This window comes from Lytechinus variegatus, chromosome 2 (assembly GCF_018143015.1).
Source record: "Lytechinus variegatus isolate NC3 chromosome 2, Lvar_3.0, whole genome shotgun sequence".
NCBI lineage: Eukaryota > Metazoa > Echinodermata > Echinoidea > Temnopleuroida > Toxopneustidae > Lytechinus > Lytechinus variegatus.
In genome coordinates this window covers 77282395-77305403 of record NC_054741.1, presented here as the reverse complement: position 1 = coordinate 77305403, position 23009 = coordinate 77282395, and the positions used below count along the sequence as shown (strand labels likewise).

At 34.5% G+C, this 23009-nt stretch overlaps 1 protein-coding gene across 4 annotated transcripts; it reads right to left on the bottom strand.

Annotated features, from left to right (window-relative positions):
• Positions 1–1507: 1507 nt before the first annotated feature.
• On the bottom strand, positions 1508–21569 carry LOC121409119. Of its 4 annotated transcripts, none has more exons than XR_005969122.1 (3): positions 17291–17334; positions 2496–2579; positions 1508–2024 (listed from the first exon to the last, which is right to left on the bottom strand). XR_005969122.1 is itself a non-coding variant. In XM_041600944.1 (3 exons), the coding sequence occupies exons 1-3, from the start codon at positions 21510–21512 to the stop codon at positions 1965–1967; spliced, it is 489 nt and encodes a 162-aa protein (XP_041456878.1). In that variant the 5' UTR covers positions 21513–21569; the 3' UTR covers positions 1508–1964. The 4 variants fall into 4 exon arrangements, 1 of the variants encoding a protein (XP_041456878.1); XR_005969123.1 differs by lacking the exon at positions 17291–17334 and adding an exon at positions 10302–10430; XR_005969121.1 differs by lacking the exon at positions 17291–17334 and adding an exon at positions 10020–10428.
• Between the last annotated feature and the right edge of the window lie 1440 nt (positions 21570–23009).

The following is a 23009-nucleotide window of genomic DNA, read 5'->3' as shown; positions in this document are numbered from 1 at the left end:
CCTCCAGCTCAACAGTATGCAGAAATAGAATAGTCATTTGAGTTCAAATGCTATAAACCAGAAAATGTCTCGTTTAGATGATGATATACATGCCTGCACAAATACAACAGGCAACCTACACAATGATTTCTCTTTCTGTTTTGTTTCTTTCCATCCCATTAATTTCATTCCGATAAACATGTGATGTTTCATGGCATTTCTCAGTGAAGTATTTATTCTTATTCATTTTCAATTGAATTATTCATTTTGTTACAACTCAAGTTTTCTTTTTTTCAATTATCTTTTTCAACTATCATAAAAACAAAATGAAAAACAATGTCAAATGTATACATTTTGGCATTCATAGCACCTTTCTATAGTAACATGCCTATAAAGCACATTATAACATTAAAAAAAAATATTCATACATCATTTCATGTTATGTTCATATGTAGATATGTAAACAAATTCAAACTTAATACATGTACCATTACCCCCCCCCCCTAAAAAATACATTAATTCTATTGTAAATAAATTCAATACCATTTAAAAAAACAACAAACACTAATCCTGATTTACAATTGCTTACAATAATTAAAGAGGATATCAGAGAGAAAATAAGTCAAAGTTGTTGTTTATTCTTCTGTTTCTTATACTAATTTGAATAAATGGATATAAAGATAAATGTATTTCAAATACAAAGCTTGCCCTCCATTAAAGTTTTGCTTTAAATAGAACTTATACTCACTGTTCACTACAATATATACACTGGGTACAAACAAAAAGTAACAATCTACAAGGATTTTTTTAAATACTATTTTTAAAGTACTTTACCACTATATATTCCTTACCAAAAAAACACATTAAAGTTGGTGTATTACACTTGTAGTACATGTATGTCACATTGAATGAAACCTTATCAAATTTTAAATCAGTATCCTGTTTTATTAATGAGTATATCCTACCAGCAATTCATTCCAAACCTCTTGAAGTTTGTGTGAAATGCAGGTATGTTGTCACATCAACAAAAGCTGATTAAAAACATAAATTTTCATAATTTTTTTTTATTCTAAAGTGTGCTTTCAAGATTATTACTCTAAAGGAAACTTGTTTTTACAAGGCTTCTATTAGGTTTATTTTCTTTCAAGTCTGTCCCTTTACATTGTATTCTTAACTACATGTTGTCTGGAATGACAACTACATGTTGTCTGGAATGACATTTACATATTTCAATATTTATTGAAAACTATCCAATACATTGATGCTCATATCCACTCATCATAATCATCAATCACAAACTGTAATTCAATCATTTTTATTTACCTATAAAATAATAAAACACATTATATTATCACCGCCAGTATATTGTAAATTTGGATATTAAATCTGAAAACAAAGTTTCTCAAATACTTTAAAGATATTTTTTTCATTCTCTTAAAAGTGTTAAAAGTTTGATTTTTTGTTATTAATTTCCCAATTAATTGTCAAATCTAATAAAAAAAATATTTTAAAAATCCCCTTTTAAGAATGGTTGTTCTACTGCAAGTCATCAAAGAAATATGGATTACAAAATCCTTTCTTTCCTCCATTTCAACTTTTTAAAATTTTCAGGTTTCTGCCCACATATATTGCAGTTGAACATAAAAAGAGACAATCTTTCAAAGCTTCCTGATCAGATTAACATTGCTGTCAGCATTAGTAAAGTAAATCAATTGGCTGGAAGATTCTTCCTTGTGGTGGACATCTTCTTAAATATATAAGTCTCTTGACCACACAAGGAAATAATACATTCTTGTCATGCAGGTTGACCATCACATTTCTTTTAGAATTCAATGTGGAATGTCTGAAGTAAAAATTAATCTGAAAGTAAGACAAAGCATAATTTAAAAAACACATTTCAAACTTAAGAGAAACAAACATGAAAGAAAATAGAGCAAAGAGTAATAGTAATCATGCATTCAAGTAAAATGTCACATTGTCTGATTTTATTTTGCAGTACTCACCTCCTCATCTGGTGTTACTGGTAGCACTGTTTCTACCTCCCCCTGAATAAAAAACAATAGATAAATCAAAATAACTATCGGCAGTATCCCCACAAGTATATTGTAGGAGGACCAGCTCAGAAATAAGTTTGACATGATAACATGCACCCACGCCTAGGCAGTTAATGAATGATGGGTATACCTTTATAAAGCCATCAGATCAGGGAATTATTGTTGATCACACAAGGTACCCTGTACTTTCAGGGCATTTCAATAATTAGGTACAGGCCTATATGATCTAAACAGTAAAAATTGATACTTGTATCGTTATGATTCTTGTTAGAATGAACAAAATGAATGTGCAAAAAGTGTGCAGTAGCTTGATTGCAGCTGAAATTAAAAATATAGGCATAATTTGAAAGGGGTTCCAGAGGAACATCTGACTGGAACCAAAGTTTTGAATAAGCATTCTTTTAGGATGGGATTGTGATGCAAACTATATTTTCAAATGTACAGTCTTCCATTAAAACTTACCTCAGGGGTTATTTTAACATCTATTAAGTGGATAGAGGGTGGCCTAACCATCGCATTTGATGCACGCTTCAATGTGTGCCTGACCTACAAAAGATATAAGGGAGAAAAGAATAATTATCAGATTTTACAAATATGAAAAAAAACTAGTAAAATAATATAAAAGCTTCAAACCAAAGGTTGTGGGTTTGAGTCCACCCCAGGTGGATGGCTGAGGCTTATGTTGCGTGCAAAGTCTGTCCCGTTACATAGATGCAGGCTATGTTACAGTGGAAAACAATCAATCCCTCGGATAGGACGTTAAATGGAGGCCCCGTGTAGAGGAGAGTCACTACCTGTGCACGTTAAGAACCCAATGCATTAAGAGTCTGAGTAAACCCCAGTGAAGTGGTCCACCTGCACCCCCAATCAGTTATATCACGAGACCTGCGGGTCATAGTGATTTAGTTTGCTTTTTGCCTCCCAGGCACAGGTGGTGCCAAACAAATAATAATATCAATAATTTTTAAAAGTTACAATTACATCATAAAAGAAGGAATCTAAAATGCTGAAAATTGAAGAAAAAAATGGCTCTATGCTCACAGGAATGATACATACATGTGCATACTGCTACATTTTATGTAAGTATGGTGGTCAACTTTCTATAAGTCACATAATCATCTGATTTAATCACATCGGAGGGCATGTGTACATTCAATTAACTTTTAGGTCATCAGAGCTTAAATTATTTGAATCTGGTAAGCTCTAATCCTGATTAACTTTATAAATTTAAAAAAAGAGAGAACATGAGACTCACAAATTTCTTCAAACCAGACGCTAATGGAGACATACTGTATTAAAAATAGCGATTCAACTGTCATAGAACACGTAGGCCTATAAGAAGTACTTCAGTCTCCGTGTGCAGACAAAGATGAAATGAATCAATTCCTCTAAATTTGTGAAGTGGAAAGTTACTTCAACTACAATCTTTTAAGATAATAATGATCAGATCCTCCTTCAGCAAACTCCATATACATACAGATACATATGAATTGTATCTGAACACTATCTCAATATTCTGTTTCCATGGTAACAAGGAAACACCCATTTCTTATAGCAGAACATCACAAACGCCCACCTCAAACACACATCCAAACAAAGGGAGATTGGACCACTGGTACATATCAAGCAATAGACAATTTCCTGACTATATAGTATTTACTGAAAATAAACATCTTTCATATAATGCTGCCATGGAAATGATTGAAGACCTGTTGATTGTATACATGATGTTTATATGATTCTTGGGATTTATGAATGGTCTTGTTGTTTTTAGTATTACAAAAAAAATAATGCATTTCTTGGATCTTGCTCAAATTCTTTTACAATTTCTTTCTCTTTCTCTCTTTTTCTTCCTCTATCACCCCCCCTTTCTCCTCCCCTCTCATTTTCTCTCAATTTCTTTCACTATAACTGTCTTCCTCTCAATCATAATAAAAAGACCATCACTTCTTCTTTCTTGACAAATTGTAATTGAACTGCATAATCAATGCCTTTGTAGTGTTTGCACTCTATATTAAACAAGAAAAGAATGATAATTTATCAGATGGTGTGTCTGTGTAAATACTTTAAATTACTTAGAATTTGACTTCTGAACATATGCCCTGGTTTCTTTAACTGCGCATGAGTGTCAGGATGTGTGATTTCAATGTAAAAAACAGAGGAAGTTCAGATGACTATAATAACAAAGATTAATTATTGTCACCAAGTTTATGATGATCTCATCTTGAAAGTGCAGTTACGCAGCTACATGTATCTAAGTTTGATAACTTGATAACATGTCATTAGACACAATCACAAATGTTTTAATAAGAACTTAAATACAAAGAAAGTTAAATGTTCAATAAAACTAAAATAGGATTGAAACACAAATCTCTGCTGTTATTAATACAACTTGAAATAATAGAGTCTAGTATGAAAGAAAGTTCTATGCAGCATCTATCAGAAAGAGCTTGGAAGCCGGGGGGGGGGGGGGGGGGTTACATCAGATCAGTATCGTTATCATCATATTACCTGGTATTGTCAAACTAAAGTTGGAACAGAAATTTAAACGAAATAAGACAAAACTAAGAAATAACAAAAGACAAAAACTAAGAAGAACCAGATAGGATCAGTTTCATAATCAAATAGTTATGGTTCTTGTATAATTACCTCAGTGTTTCTGAACTCTACATGCAGATGTCAGGAATTTCAGGGGGCAGTCTGGTTTCTAAACACACAATTTTTTTCTTTTTCCCCTTTTAGTTCTATACACAAATAACTCTTGCCAAATATCTATAGATTTTTATCACACATTTTTGACAAATTCTTTTCACTTCCTGTTGAATTCTATGGCCTCAAGACACGAGCATAAATATAATTGTTCACACAAATCAAAGTCTTATTAAAGCGGAAAAAGCTAGAAGTAAAATGTTTGCCTTGCTTGATAAAACTTGATATTTTTTTCTGTTACAGAATCATTAAAATTGAGAGATATATTTCTGTATACTGTACACCGGAATTGTCCAGTATAGTTAATGTGGTTATATCCACTATTTGTAAGAGCAATTACCCGTGATGATGTATTCACAAACTTAATTTCCCAAGTTCCAATCACCAAAATAAAATCACTCACATTATGATAAAAAGTTATGGTGAGAATGAAAAAATATGACAATACAACAGACTAAGATTATACATTCCAGAATTTCTTACAGATTCCATTTGCTTAGCTGAAGTGAATCAGACCATAATTCGTCTAATCATAGACCTTTCTTCTGACTTGTAAGTCTAAGCTTCCATTATGCATGACAATAACAAAAATCAAAGCTGGTCCAGTAAAGCAAAATATACAATGACCAGTGATTACTGCTAAAAATGAAGAAAATGTTATGAATCACAACTTCAGATTTAAAAGTAGGGGAAGGCGGGGTAAGTTGAGCATAGGGGCAAGTTGAGCCACCACCCCCAGGTCAATAATGAATGAGTCAGACATCGTGATGGTGTCATGTATTGATGACCCATAGCATAACCCCTAACCCCACCACATTGTTTTCAACTTTGAAACAAAAAGGAGTTTTTTAGAGGGAAAAGTATGAATTTCAGCAAAAAAAAATAAAAAAGAGTGTGAAATAAATAAGTGCTTTATACACACACACGTCTTTAAATATAATAAAGACACGATAACAACATTATTAGTCCAGGTATGGATCTTCATTCTTGTCATAGTCTTTTATATGATGGATGCATAATAAATGTGTGGATACAAAATTGGGGTAAGTTGAGCCAAACAGCATGGGGCAAGTTGAGCCATAGTATGGTAATGTATCTTAAAAAACAAACAAACCATAAAAATCGATTGAAATGCTGGCTGAAAGGAGCAAATTTACATGATTGCTCTTTTCCTTTTAAAGGATGTTAGTATTATAGAGAATTAGCAAGTGAAAAGACTTTAAACAAAAAATTGACATGCTGGTTCTCCCCTCATACATTTTGTACATAGTTTTTGTGGCTCAACTTACCCCAGAAGGTGGCTCAAACTTACCCCATATATGGGGCAAGTTGAGCCATTTGACATCGTTTTTTTCAAAGGTCACGATGAATTTCAGTGTGGGGATAGAAAGTTATATATAGGTGGAAAATACTTCAGAAGAATTTTTTTTTTGCCTTGAAATTTTTAAATTTCAAGGCAAGGTACTTATTTCGACAAGATTATTAATCATATCAATTCTAACATGCAAAAAGCAAAAAATGTCACAACTTACCCCGCCTTCCCCTAATCATTGTTCAATACTTCACTTCCACTCACAATGTGAAGCTCCTATTGATATGGTGGTACAATTCTAATGTCATTCAGATGTGATGCATTGACGCAAAACACAAGTGGAAATTAAATACAACAAGCTCGTGTAACAAGCAGGAGATACAAAAATAAATTATTTTGACATCATGATCAATACATACTCACCATTGCCTTTCTCTAAAGTTGAGCTCTTCAATAAAATAGAGAAAAACAATTCATTTGCAAGTACAAAGTGGTACTTCAGAAATCAGTGAAAAAATTGTGTACCAAGAATAGATCTGTACAAAGACCTTGACCGAAACCTTGTTCAAAGCTGTCAATCATCGAATGATAATGGAATGATACTCCGCTTCTGAACTCCAAAATTATATTGCGTCAAATCTGCAGTATGAGATAAGGTCAATCTTGTATCAAATCCATGTTTAAATATTTGGACCTCCAATTCGATGCTCTTGGATTATGTCTCTTTACTGAGCATAAATCTATGCCAACTTTGACTGAAGAATGATATAAAGATGAAAATTAAGGTTCCTATAACTATATAAGATAGTTCAAATCATTAGGTCCTGCATTCAAATAAAATCTTTTGCCAAATATCATGTCGAGTGAAACCAGTCATTGATAACAAATATATCTCTTTGATTTTGGTAGATAGATTTATGTACAGCTTTTTAGTAGAACATCACATATTGATCACACATAAGTTTACTCTCTTCCAATTCCAGACCTCTCCAACATCTTGAAGTTAGCACCGATTGAAGGCTATTTCTCTTAACAGATATTCTGTATTTGTAAGTCTCAACTGAAGTAATGCTCACAATGCTTGAAATTATCCTGTATTGATCTGTTGCATCCATTGAATTGCTATCATGATAATGATTTTCTGCCCTCCAGATTAATTTTTCCTCTTGTGTGCAATCAACTTCCGGATAAATCTTCTAAATGCATCAGATTCCTGTTTGCCTTGCAATCAAACCATTTGTCAATGGTCAAATCAACCACTTAGGTGTATAGAATTATTTTGAACTGGATAGATAACAATCTGTGGTCATCCTAAAATAGCTTCCAACTTCAGTCAGTCTCATCATCATGGGTAGTATCTTTCAGAAGAATCTAGACTTTGCAAACAACTGCATCTACCTTGAGGAATTCCTCTCAAATGTCTATTTGCATTTCTACTGTAGATGATGACGCAGCTGATTGTTTTGAGAATGCAAATTTGAAACATTGTCATGAGATCTTTAGGGTTGAGTAAGATGACTTGCTGTGAAATGATATTAATACTCATTAGTTTGCCATCCAATGTGTTCTACACTTTGGCCTCTTTGCATCAGTATTTCTCTTAAAGAATATTCATTATGGACATAGGCATTTGAATACCCCAAGAGAACAAGGGGTGTATCATAAATATCTACATTTAATTTAAAGTTTAATAAAATAAATTTTCTGATAATTTTGTCTAGACATGCATCTTTCATAAAATAACACAAGCTGCTTGTGAATCACCAATCCCAGTAAATAAAGACATCTTCAAGATAAAAAGACACTTCTGAAGACAATGTCCATTTGGACCAAACAGAACCTGTGAAATCTTGACCACTACAAACAAAAAAGTTTTTGATCCATCCTGTCCTAATTGCATCATTCAATGGTCATTTATGGTGCATCTATTTATCTAAGGTGGTACAATAGGGTTGTAAAGACAAATCAAATAGTCTAAGATCATCTTGACAGCATGCATGGTTGCAGTGTACACCTACATAAATCACAATGCATCGCTATCTTTGAAACAAATCTAACCATATATTCAAGATTTCAAGAAACATTGAGAGTTGCGACAAATAGGTCCATTCTCGGATTCTGTTCCAAACAATAAAATTAATTTACTTCTTTATACTCCAATTTTCTTCTATTGTTTTTACATTTCTAAAACTGTAAAGTAAATTGGAATTTTTACAAGTTACATGTATTTATTTTGCTAATTGAATTGAAGCATATTTGTTTTGTTAAATTTGTTCATGCATTTAGTTTTATTTTTTACTTTCAGTTTTATAAAGAGACTTTCAAGTTTCCATCCATTTCAATTTGATCATCATCCTCTATCATTTCTTTCCTTTATATTTATTCATATGTGCTCATTGATTACAATCTCACATCAGAATCTTTTGTCTAACAATTTTATCTTATATTAAGATCTTCATCAACTCATCTCAATTAAGTTATTTTCATCGTAAATTGAATTATTTGAATATCAAATTGTTTAGATAAATTTTTCAATGTCTTTATTCCTAATGAATAATAATCTAATTATTTGAATAATTTATGTGTTCCGTGCCAAAGTGAGCTAAATCAATATACTACCAGCACTGGTACCATAATTATTTTCTATTTCTTTTGAGTTTGTTCAGTTTTAGGCAGTTGATTTTTTTGAGCTGATTTCCTTTCTTCCTTTCAAAATATTTTTTGATTAACTTTGGTTTAATTTACCCCAACATTGTTGCAATCATCATTATCATTATAATCTTCACTGTTCTTTATTACTTTCAATCAGAGGGACATGGGTTATAATCTCAGCCATGGCAGGTTTTCTTTAAGCAAGAAATTTTCCCTCATTGCGCTGCACTCAGCCCAGGTTACTAGGTAACCAGAATGAATGCACCAAGCACCTTTAGCAGCTTGAGCTGTAAGATGGGCCTGCTGGGGTAATTTATCTGTGTGCTAATAAATAGGCAACTAGATAATCGGCACCTCGTAAGAATGATGATGATAATAATAATAATAGCTGTTTTTTTATAATACATGTAGCGCTTTTTTCTCAAAGATACAAAGCGGTCATGCTGCTATTATTATCCCGGCTTTAGCTCAAGCTACCATCACCGATGCTCAGTGCATTCAAGGAATCAAAACCTGCTGGGTACCCATTCACCTCAACTGGGATGAGTGCAGCACAATGTGGATAACATTTCTTGCTGAAGGTAAATATGCCATGGCTAGATTCAAATTCATGACCCTCTGTTTGAAGGCAACAGTTAGACCACGACCATTTACTAAAATGCTATTTTGGTGAATTATCATCATCATCATTACGATTTTCATCATTATCATACTGAATTATCAAATTATCACATTAAAAATTTAATCTATATGAGGTTGATGACAACTAAATCACACTTTTAAGAGTATAATTTACAAAATAGTCCACTGATTCCTACTCTGCATTCCAATAAATTCAAGGAGTAAGACTCAACCACACATAAAAGATAACAGATTTATATCAGAATTAAACATTTATCCTGATAATATTAAAGGATTGATTCAAACAAAAGAAATAAAGAAAGAGCATCTAGGATTAATTCTAATTGGATGTCAATTAAAAGGGATTAAAGAGATAAAGAGAACACCTCTTGAAGTTGTAGAATAAACACTAAAGTATATAAATGCCATTGTGCATTTTTTCACACATGCACAAAGTAAGAAGTGTACTTATACATGTCCAGTGTACTTTTAAAAAAAAAAGACTAGTACATGTAGTATCTATGGTAAAATGGTCAATAAACATGTACAGAAAACTCCATTTGTTACACTGTGTTGAACTCTGAAGAATTTCAAAACTAATAGAAGCTCAACTATGAAATGAGAAAAAAAGTTACATAATGCAAATTTAATAATATGTATAAAAATAGGAAAGAGGGAACAAAAATACTTACATGATGTATGCCATCAAATACATGGAGATCCATTCCAAAATCAAATGACTGCAAACGACGGAACTTCATGTTTATATACAAACATCAATTTTCCCAGAATGCAAATTACAAGTTTCTATACTCTTGACAATCTTGAACAAACTATGTGCGGTATACAAGTACTTCTTCATAAGTTGTTTTCTGAGAACACATCCGGTGAGTGTCTGGACTGGCAAGAAGTATCCCGTTTAAACCCTGAATTTTGGCAAATTATGCCAAAGCATGGTAAAATGTACCACTTACATGTATATTAAAGAAATCTGACTTTCTCGTTCAGTAAGACATAATGAAACTCTGATTCCATCCCAAAATACAAAAACCAGGCACAATGCATGACCAAGTACAGTAGCTGTGATACTTTCTAATTTTTGTTTTCACTGTGGACACTCTGAATTGTTGTTCATTCAAGCATGGATATGCTTGCAAAGGGCAAAACCATCACAACTGCCAACTACATCACAATGGACCTAAATACTCCTCCATTGTCCATTTTGTGAAAGGATTTCTCCTTTTAATAGAATGGCAGTTACATACATTTGTAAAAAGAAAGGTTAATCTTAACAGGGGGAGGGGGATAATTGTCCTATAATGCTTTAAAATTCAAGGTCAAGTTCACCCCAGAAAATTGTTGAATGGAAATGGAGAAAAATTAAAACAAGCATAATGCTGAAAATTTCATCAAAAATGGATGTAAAATAAGAAAGTTTTTACATTCTAAAGTTTCGCTTATTTCACACAAAACAGGCCTATAAACGCACAACTCAGTGATATGCAAATGAGAGTAGATGACGTCCCTCACTCACTAATTCTTTCGTTTTTTAATTGAATTATGCAATATTTTAATTTTTGAAGATTTGACAAGGGTCTTCTTGACTTAATCATAAACTGTTACAATAATGGTCATTTCACCTATTCAGGGAGGAATAAAATTTGTTTCACATGCCTATGAGGAGAAACTTAGAATTTTTCATATTTCACTATAATAAAATACAAAAGAAATAGTGAGTTGGTGACGTCATCAGTCTGCTCATTTGCATACCGACCAGGATGTGCATATAAATGTTTTGTGACATTGAGCAAAACTTTAAGATGTCATAGTTTTCTTAGTTTACATCAAATTTTGATGAAGTTTTTAGTAGTGCTTGTTGGATTTTTCTCCTTTTATTCATATCAAATTTTTATTGGGGGGGTATTGTTCTTTCAGTTACATGTATGTAGAGCATGATAGACAGACTATTAACTCCAATCACCTCTGTTCCAGGAAGATAAGAAAAAAAGTATGGTGTATTCTTCTAAACAGACTGTTCTAATCCTTGTTTGGAAAATGGAATTCCATCTCAGAAGCTACATATTGATATTGCACTCTTTTACAGATAAACTGATTTTTTTTGTTTATTATTTGTTGTTACTTGAAGCAGTTTTATATTAACAAAAATATATGGGGTCATGCGTCATGAGGTCGCCCCTTTTTGCGTTACATGGTGATTTTTGCTTTCGCGACGCACTTTCAACTTTAAAAACATTTATCTGACAAAGTATACACCCTATGATAGCAAAAGTATACATTTTCTGAAAGGAAATTGCACAAGGAATCCAAATCTGCACTCAAAAATAGCATTAGGTGTAAGGCAACAGTTTTAAATGGACTTGAATAGGGAAATTCTGATATTTTTTTAATCTCATGGTTTTTGTCATAAAAGTTTGTGTAGTGCCCCTATGACAAAAATAATGCTATATTATGACAGAACACATTCAGACCTTTCTAACAATATATAATTGTGTAGGGTTCATGTTCAATTAATGATCTGAAAATTGACCCCGACTTTAGCCCAAAAAAATCATGCGTTTCAGACTTTCAGGAATCATATACTATATATCAGGTGTTATAATGCTTGCAATACCAACATTTGTTGGGTTTTCTTTGACCTGTACAACAGAATTTATAAGTTATTAACATTTTAAAATGAATTGATGGTACATGTACATGTAGGTACATAAACAATTCAAAGGAAAAGTAACAATTGAAATGTAAGTTACACAATTTGCTTAATACCGAGGCTCTTATTACAATGATCTGCCAAGTGATGATGACATGCAAGAGACAATGTCTATAGGTTCAGGAGTAAAGACTGAAACAAGTTTGCAGATGCTGTATGTACAAACATACATAAATTTATATGACTACTGCAGCTTCATGAAAGAAGTTTCTAAAGTGCAATTGCACGCATTATATCCACATAGTCTGTGTTTGATAGTTTAAAGCCATGGCGGGTTTTGATGAGTTCAAAGCCAAAATATAGTATGCAGTCCTTTGGTATGATAGCATTTGAGGTAGGTTACGTCCATTTGACCATTTCACACAGACACTTATTGTTAAATGTCAGTGTGTGTATTTAGTGAAATATGTATACATGAATGTGTAATAAGACATCAGTGAAGATGTACAAACTTGGTGCTTTTAAGAAAATAATGCTAAACTTTCTAAAATTCATAACACATTTTCTGGATGTTTGAAGGTCATTGACCTTTGTCAGTTAATAATTTGGATGATTTGCCTTAATACTGAGCAGTATGTTCATCCCCTCAGAATTGTAGGAAGTGTTTTTTTTTGTAATTGATGCAAGTTTAGTGCTAATAATAACTGTCATTCAAATATGTGTCAATCTTGAAAAAATGTCAAAATTAAGACATTGCAAATTTATCAGATTTTTATGTTTCAACCTAAGCACACAGGTCTATGACATGGAAAAACATACTTTTCAATCATTAGGCAGTAAAGTAGAGTATGTTAGCTTCAATTTGATACCAAGTTTGTAGGTTTAGGCCAAGTTTTGACAAAAATATTGATGCTTTCCCCAAAATTGCACCAAAAATTGCGTTTTCCCATTGACTTTGTACAGGCGGCGCCGCTTCCGGGAGCGCCGCTTCCGGCACCACCCCTCATCACCTCTGGTGTCCTGACTTTTGAGAGCTATAACTCAAGTTCTAAAAAGTCTACAGCAATGAAACTTTCCAGGCTATTGCATTAATAATTCAGCTTTAAAATGATACTAAATTTGTTGGAATAGCCTCTATGGTTTTGAAAATAATTAAGAATTACTATAGCACGAAGCGAAAATGTGTAACAGCACCACCCTTTTTGGGGGGCGAGCTCATGACGCATGACCATGTGCATTTATTATATCCATGTTACAACATTCAAAATCAAACTACATGTACATATAGGCAATGACAAGAAAATCAAAATATGACATATTCAAATCACTAAATCAAATAAGACATAAACAAAAACAGAATGACTTACAGCACATACTGTACATCATACATCAAGCAGTTTATTTAGTTTTTCTAGTTTTTTCACATTTCACTCAATTGTTCTCATATAGTCTTTGAAAAAAGCCATCGTTCTAAGTTGGGCATTTAACATTTAGACCACTAAATGTTCGAATTCCAAATTTTTATTACCAAATGTGATTTTTTATTTCATATTCATTCTAAAATAATTTTTTATGATTAACTTTTATAAAAAGAATGGTTTTGAAGAAGTACTTTATTTCCATCAGCAGCCTTCTTAACAAATAACAGAGGTACAGTACATGGAACATATGTGTAAGTGTAGTATTAAACAAATTAATCATAATCATATTTGATTACTGCTCCAATGCATAAGGGGCTTAAGAGAGAAAACTACATGAAGTACACAACAAATCAGAGAGTAGTTTCTTACCCGTATTCAGCAAAATACAATCAAAATATGTCCATAATTTTAATATACTAGTAGTGATTACATTATTCAAACAGCCATAACTTACTCTTTCCTTATGATCTTATCTGATTTTTCCAACTTCCATCATTCTATTTTCATTTCGCACAGATTTTTGTTTTTATTACAAAGACAGTACTATTGCCATTTAAACATTTTTGCATACAATATGACATTCAAGTTTGGGCAGTATTCTTTTACTGGAATGCAGAAATGTAATTATTTCAGATCAATCCAGATGTGAATGTGATCAAGGCTTTCTTTAGACCAAGAGCTACAATCTTGGTACACAATCTTGGTACAATTGGTTGTTCTGCTGAACTACGTTGGCTAAACTCACTAGAACATGTCTCTGGGGATGATAGGAAAATCTCAAAAATTGTTAATAAATCCCCAGAAAAGACAATTATTTCTGACTAGGCTTCCTTATGCATGACTATTACTTGACACTATACTGCCAGTAGTATAGTTGGTTTTCTAAAAACCACCCATTTCTTCGAACTTTTGACTGTGTGGTGTAGATACTACTGTGTATAATGAAGAGAAGGTAACTTACCAACAGAGGGAGACATACAGCTACTCCTTAAATGCTTTTTTGGTTGGAATCCCATTTTCATAAAAATTTCAATTCTTGGCCCATATACTCAAAAGCTGCCAAACTTCAAGCTGCGGCAAATTGACTGCTTCAGACTGAGTCTACACTACCTTGGTATTACTTCACAAGACCATTTTAGATGAGCCCTGCAGATCATGTGTGTAATAAGGCCAAACTGGAGCCCCGCTAACACACTTCTTTGACTAACTTCATTAGGTATACAGTTGAGGTAATTCTCTACCCCTTTATGTTGATGCACTCCTACTGTGGCATTGTATCAATTTTGAGAATGGATCAAATCTCTCAAGATCAATACTATCAAGGTATCATGTCTAGTAAGAAATTGATCAATACTATCAAGGTATCATGTCTAGTAAGAAATTGAAAACCCTTTTATAGTACTTGTATAATAATAAATAATAATGTTTCATTTACTCATGGTAGCCACTTCTGTTATAAAACTGCTCTACCGGTGGGCCTTGCATAATATGTGATTATCATATTTACCCTTCTCAAATCTAGATGTTGAGTGCCAAGCAAAATGGCATTCCTATTTTTGTAAGTCTGGTATGACTCTACAGGGGATTAAACCCACAATCTCCCATTTATAGGATGGGCAGTCTACCACTGAGCCACCATGATGGGTGGCTTGGTGGTATATTGCCTATGTCAATTTAAATTTATTTGCTCATAAAAATCCAAACAAAAACACTATATACAAAGTATCATTTTCACAAAATAGAAAAACAACAACAAATAATAATAAAAAATGGATTGAATACTTGAATAAATAACATAGAAAAGCTTTTATTATATATTTGTTGATTTAATCTCTTAATTTTTATATCATTTTTTTTTCAATTTTAAACTTTCATTTTATAAGCTGAACCAATCACATTCATGTTTACCATTTTCAGTTTATGAACCAAACATGGTATGAAAGTGATTTTCAAGATATATACGTTCGTGTTACAAGAAGGTGATTGGCTGGCGCGTGTTCATATGCTCAAGTTGTAACCTGACACTGCAAGTTTGTCATAAACATTTTGTATTTTACAGCATATATTTCAATGTGGTAGGCTTATTATATTCATAATTTTTTGCGCCCTTTTAAACCCACCAAAAGAATCAAGCGGTAATCAAGGATGCTGTACTATAGATTCCCCACAGGCAGGATGGTAATGAACCCTTGGGTGATCATAACCTTGTTCATAGCAGTGGTGTAGCTACGGGAGGGGGGGAGGGCACATGCCCCCCCCTGAGACTTGGTGTGCCCCCCCGGTGCCCCTCCAGAAAAAAATTGGCAGAGCAAAAAAAAAGGAGAAAGAAGAAAGACAGTAGAAAAAAGAAGAAGAGGAAAATAAGAGGAAGACGAGTGAATGAAATAATGTGAGGGGAAGACTTGCAAAAAAAATCTTTCATGTTACTAAATAAATTTTTTGCTAGCGCTTCGCGCCAGAATTGCCTGTTCGATGAGATTCATATCTTGCTCAATAGGCTGATATGGAGCAAGTTTTGAAGTCAATATACAAAACAAAGTTTAGCTCGGACATCGAGCTTTCATTATTTTCTTCTTTTACAAATGTAAGTGTTCTGTAAAATGTCCGTTTTAGCAGGGCATATCCCTGGTTTTATGGTCTACATATCCGCATTTTAAGCTCAAGCTGCGTGGTCACACTGTTTGATTTGCCAAGTTCATATAGTCTACGTGTATTCCATAATGTTCCATTAAACAAATAGGTTCAGAATGCCCAGATTCTAGGTCTAAATCTACAACATGTGCGATAGCCTGCATGTTCTTTATTCAAAATGTCAGTACTTTAATTATCCAGTTTCACATCAGAGTAAACAATAATTGTTTGCTCACGCTTTATGATCGCATTATTAATGATACCCAATTAACTATATCCTATTTATGATTACAAAATATGAATAGAGTGTCCTGCTTTTAGGTCTATAAAATCTCAATTTTCTTCCTCTCGCGCTTCGCTCTCGCATCAATTGTTTAGTTACATACCTATCCCACTTATTAATACAAAAAGTGCTTAGAATGACAATTTTTTAGGTCGGAATGTCAAAAAAATTTGCTCGTGCTTCGCGCTCGTATTATCGTTAGTGGGTAACTGTAAGCAGTCCTTAACAGGTCCCTTTTCGATAATGCTAGAACAGTTAATACAAATTTCTGCTCGTGCTTGGCGTTCGCAGTAACCATCTACTCTAGTTACATACGAATCTTGTTCAGGATCACATATAACATTGCCCAGAATATTACATTTTTAGGACAAAATACATGAAAGTAAAAAAAAAAAATCACTCGCGCTTCGCGCTCACACTTTTTATAAGATTATTTCATGTTTATGTTGTTTTATAAGAATAAAACTAAGTCAAGAAGTGACTGATCGGAGAAAATATAGGTAAAGATAATTTCGGGCCCCGTCCCCTGTTGACGAAAGTCGGGTCCGCCCTTGACATGTGACACATACACACACACCGGAATAAATGGCCGGTGCCCCCCCTGAAAAAGCAAGGACCCCGGCCCCCAGGAAAAAAATCCTAGGTACGCCACTGGTTCATAGAATGAGTGCACCAGGCCAGGGCCTGAGATTTGGATGGAACCGAACGTACCGAGCACAATTCCAACACCCAGCCCCGGGCTTGCGCTGGCGACCACACCGGCCGGCCTAGTGAGCCTACGTACGCTCGCGCTCGCTGTCTTGTTTTATATTGGTCAACATAAAAAACTTAGTTCTTATAACTTCAATCGTAATCAATCACGCTGTTGCGGTTGCTGCTAGCGTGACTGTTGCCTTCTATCTTATTCATCTCTAAAATGCAAAACAAATTTCACAAAGTTTAATAAGAATGAAATCTCACCGAGAAAAAACTTAAGTCACATACTCGGCAGCAAGTTCCGATCTAGTCTACAAATGTAGACCCACATCTGCAGTGTGTGTACCTTAGCTGATTCAACGAGTCTGCATAGCAGACTAGGTCTACTGAGGCTGCAGAAGTGGCTCGCTACGCTCGCCCTTTCAGGCTGGTTTGCTTTGCAAACGTAAACCAGTAGCAGATCCCACCTCACGAGCCATTCAGAGTCTGCATAGCAGACTAGTTCCGATCTGACCACACGGACACGCATTTACCGTACCCGCCTACCCACCGTACCCGGTATGGTACCGTATATACGATGTGACGAATCCCCTTAGATCTTGTGCTAATTACCGCATGTTGTTTATTATTATTAGCTAGTGTAATTTCAGTCACCTTAAAATTTGACTAAGAAAACGTAATTTTCGAACTATTTCCCCTTATTTCCAGAAAGTTCAGCCCTCGACATTTTTCAAACTTTCGATTAGTTTAATTTGCTGGAGTTTTTCTTTACTTTTAGCGATACAGATTACAGGACTATTGTTCGTAAAAGTGTAGGTCTAATTCCGTACTAGACCCAAAATATCCACAAACAACGTTTTTTGTCTTTGCTATTTGATTGGTCAAAAGTTATTACCGTGAGAAAGGTTGAACCAATCAGAAGCGCATATTATGCCGATGTCTTACTAATATCAAAGAGTATCTTTGCTAATATCTCACAGAAAAAAAAGGCTGTTGAGCTGGAAATGCACTCTGGAAGAAAAATATGATATAAAAAGAAAGAAGATAAGCCAACAATAAAAAAACTTTTAGCGATACAGATTACAGGACTATTGTTCGTAAAAGTGTAGGTCTAATTCCTTAGTTGAGACTAGACCCAAAATATCCACAAACAACGTTTTTTGTCTTTGCTATTTGATTGGTCAAAAGTTATTACCGTGAGAAAGGTTGAACCAATCAGAAGCGCATATTATGCCGATGTCTTACTAATATCAAAGAGTATCTTTGCTAATATCTCACAGAAAAAAAAGGCTGTTGAGCTGGAAATGCACTCTGGAAGAAAAATATGATATAAAAAGAAAGAAGATAAGCCAACAATAAAAAAAAAACAGGAGCGTCGATCCATGTTTCGGAGGGGGAGAGGGGGGGGGGGCAAATATGTCAAATATTGAATGAAAATTTTAGAATTTCGTGGTGAAAGTGAATCTCAGAATGTCGCCTAACGATACTGGTCTCCTGCAACACGCGTCATGAATCTCCGAGCCAAACAAGAATCTCGTATTATACCAAGAACCATACAGCGTTGGGGGCTGCTCCTTATACTTTTCAAGTACCGGTAATAAAGAAGAAACAGAGATAGAGAGAAAAGATGCAGAACGTGTAGAAAGAAGACTGACGATTACAATAATATTTTTTTTCATGCGATTCTGATGATTTATTTTTAGCTTGCTTGCTTGCTCGCTTAAAGTGGAAGAAGGTGTAAAAACACAGAAATCAGGTGTCGGGATATACGCCTGTAAAACTATCATTATGACTAAACAACAATAACAAAATAAATAGCGAAGAGAAGGGGCAGGAATAGGAGAGAGGAGAGGACACTGAGAGCTAGAGAGGCGAGCAACTAGAAAAAGAACGGGCATGAATGAATTCATTCGCATGATATAGGATGACTTGTATAATAATAAGTACAGCATTCATATATGATAAAAAGTAGCAACAACAATTATTGTATAGAACTGGTTACGAGAAAGGCACGTATATAACGGCACCCCCTGTATTTACACAAGAGATTCAAAATAGATAACATAATTTTAAATTTGTAAATGGAAGTGGAAGAGCAGTGGTGTAGTGGTTCTGACTCTCGCATTGTAAACAGAGGGTCGTGTGTTCGAATCTCACCGCGGTCTAGCGTCCTTTGGCAAGGCGTTAATCCACACTTTGCCACTCTTGCCACTCTCGACCCAGGTACCCGGTAGGATGCGAAAGATATTGTATGTTTGATTTTGCCAGCGCCATAATGAGGCTGCCATGAATGCAAGGAATGCTCCCCCGGTAGTGGAAATTGTGCACTTTTCGTGCGGGATTGAAATGAATCCAATGACCGGGTTAATAATATGCTGAACGCGCTTTGAGCCAGAGTCTGGGAAAAGGGCTTTATAAAAATTGGCGATTATTATTATTGTTATTATATTTAAAACTTAATTGATGCCGACAGTGACTTTTCTCATGAAGATAATGCATATTCGAGGACCGGTATACTGAATATTGTGCTGGAAGATAATTTGTCAATGCTTTGGAATGGAGCGAGTATTAAAATCATGGACATTTCAAATAGGTACAAAACTATCACTAAAGTTGGATGGAAGTTGGGAGTTAACAGAGACCTATTTAAAATACATTGTTGAAGTTTGTTGATATATTGGAGTTTCGTCAGCTTAAGAGGGTTGATTATCGATTCAACGCGTATGAACGGCAAGGTATTAGCTGCTAGCTGCAGGAATGTTTTTGGTACGTATTTGCCCAAACTACATTACAGTGGGAAAGATATGGGGCAGCTGCTTATGACTTCACAAATGAGATACTTCAAATTCTAATAACTTTCTTAATCTTTGATGTATTTTTGTCAAATCTTCACCACTATTTCTTATTATATTTTGGGTATTCATATAACAACCATTTTTTTCAGGATGAAATTCTCCTTTGATTTTTCTCAATCTATTCAAACATTATTATGTTCAACAAAGAGTACTAAAACTCAAATTCATAATGCATGTCAATCTCAGCAAAAATTTGATTTGAATAAATAGAGCAAAAAAAAAATCAAAGTAGCATGACCCGATAATGCGACAACCAGATGCTGGTGATTGTACGTCAACATACAGATAGAGATAACGCTGGAAATTTTCACGAAAATTTGATGTATCTAAAGGAAGTTATGAAACGTTTTATAAAGTTTTGCTTAATTTCATGGAACTATCATCTTGGTTGGTATGCAAACGAGGAGACCAATGGCTTCCCTCTATTTTTCTTTTGATTTTGATATTGAAAATAATAATGTTTTATAGCGTTACCTTATTATAATGAATATTGAATATCTTGTTTTTTTTTCAATAAATGTGAAACAAGGTTTGATTCCTCCCTGGACATGTGTGTTTGTCAATATTGCAATATATTGTGATTCATAAAGGTGCTTCCATAATAATTATTGTCAAATCTGCAAAACATAAATAATATATATATAACATTGACCTGCATGGCCATGGAGGATTATTTATTGTAACTGGAAGGCCGTGACAATTCTCAGCACCCCCGTAACAATAGCATAATACTCATTGTACAGGGCCCTGATTACATAGATAGAATACAAAAGAAATATAAAATACTTTATTATAATATAGTGAGTGTGCCTTTATCAACTCTCATTTTGCATAATTATCACCGTGCTGGGCATAATGCTTTGTGAAAAAAAAACGAAACTATAAAATGCAATAACTTTCTCATTGTACCTCCGATTTCGATGGAATTTCAAGAAAAACTAAAGCAAAAACTATTTTGAAGGTGATCTTTTTTAAGCTCTGACCCATGTCTCTAGAATTCTCTTTCAGATTTCCTTCCCCAATACCACATTGCTCAGATCCAATTTAAAGACTTATCTCATGAAAAAAACATATTAAAAAAGGCTCCATTTTCATATAATTTCTAATTCACTTTTGTTTGTATATTTCGAATTTTCTAAGGGCTTAATTTGATATGGATTTTAAAAGCGCTATATAAGACTAAGTTCTTCTTCTTCTTTTTTATTCATATTTTTTGTTGGGGATTGACTTGCCCTTTAAAGAAAGGTTTTGAAGCTTACAAGACAGTCATGACAGATAAAAATTACCTCATTTGTATCAATGGCTTCCAGCGAACTCTGTTCTTCAAATTCGACCACCGACTCATCAACCACAACATCGATGTGACCACTACTATCGACTTCATCCAAACTCTCTGACTCATGTGGTGTTTGTGACTTTCCAAACAATGACTTCCAACTCAAAGGTTTCAGACTTCCCAAGTGATGATGGTAGTGGTGATAGTGATGGTGTTCGCTTCGAACTTTTTGGATTACTGACGCCTTTGGGGCAACTGGCATACTGTGGGAGCGTCCTCCGTTGCCGGTGCGCCGGTTAGTTTTATCATTGCCATCATCTTTCGAATGTTTACGATGCTGGGACGGGGAGGACATCGGCGATATGTCCAAGGGCAGTGGAGGATCTGATTTTGAACGTACAAGCTGATTTTCGGTACGGGATTGTTTAGGTGTAGATGTCGTCGACGGTGACGACATCGTTCGAAAATACTCCGGCTCACCAATATCTTTGCCGACGTCGCCAACTGAGAAGGACTTGTGATCACGGGTTTGAGTTGAGAGAATTGGACTCATGTTATCTTCTGATGTCGTCGACGACGATGACGCGCTACTCGCCTTTCGTTGCAGTAAGATATCGTTGAAATATTCATGGTTACCGTAGCCTTGTTTAATCGTCACCTTATTCTTCATACTGAAGTCTTTTTCATAATGCTGGTCGTGGTGGAGTTCGATCTCGAAACTCAGATGTTCTTCGTCTTCCTCTTCGAGACTTGTTCCTAGGAGAGAGCCGTTCCGATCACGGAGACTCGATATAAGGCTTCGACGAGGCGGCGCCGTCACTCTTGTTACATGTCGATCCATTTACATTGAGATTCAATTACACTGTACCCCTCAAAGTTTGGTTCAGAATGCATATAAACAAAATTAAAACACACGTACTCTGTACCCACGTCCTTTGTATTCGTGAGAAGAATATGAATCGAGCTTAATAGCCAACAAGAAAGAGATATATCATGTGTATTATTTGCAACAACAAAAAACATAAACGCAATATAGATTCAAAGGCCAAAGAGCTTTGAAGAAAAGTAGTAATCACGGCTCTCAGTGAAGTGTTTGATACTCCTCGGTGTACTTTAACTGTCATATACCATGTGTACTGCTTCGATCTTGAAATTGGCAATGAGTTTATGTCGACGAACTCCAATAAACATGAAATTGATCAATAAATCTATAAAGAAGTCTAGGCCCAAGTCCTTTGAATAAACTGAAACCTTTCTCGATACGGAATCGTCCATAATGTGAAACTCTGTCCCCTCTGGTTTGTATAAATGGTAATATAATAATGCAATATAAACTTGAACTCAGTGTGTGGCGATATATGATATACGATTCCCTCGGCCAACCACGCTGAATTTTCATGCCTGATTACACCATCACTAAGGGACTATGTATTTTCTCTTGCACTCTCAAAAATATTCTTTTGTGAGACTAGGGTGCCAAGGTTGTGTACACAGATCAAAGTTTAGATCAGTGGTGCATGCACCAACTTGTATTACTTATGAATATGAAATTCCACAGTAAATTTGCATCATAATTAGAAGGTCAGTCATACATGGTGACACACATACTTATATATACTTTAGAAAACCTTATAATCATATTGGGAATAGGCAAAATGAAGGAGTATCTAGAAAAAAATATCGTGTCACTGAGTGACGTTCGTTATTCTGCAGGTTCAAATCGTCCGAAGGTTCACTAGGGAGTGTTAATAACTTTACAACTGATATAATATATGTAACCAATTTCATCTGCCGCAAATCAGATCACACCCCTTGCATTCAATAAGCAGATCAGCAACCAAACGCAGATTTT

What these genes read in the sequence shown, in the direction of transcription:
- LOC121409119 (XM_041600944.1), bottom strand. Translation starts at nt 21,512, where the DNA reads ATGTCCTCCCCGTCCCAGCATCGTAAACATTCGAAAGATGATGGCAAT. An exon ending in AAGCCATTGATACAAATGAG is followed by an intron (nt 2,580 to 21,167) that starts GTAATTTTTATC and finishes TATCTTTTGTAG; the next exon opens with GTCAGGCACACATTGAAGCG. An exon ending in ATGTTAAAATAACCCCTGAG is followed by an intron (nt 2,025 to 2,495) that starts GTAAGTTTTAAT and finishes TTTTTTATTCAG; the next exon opens with GGGGAGGTAGAAACAGTGCT.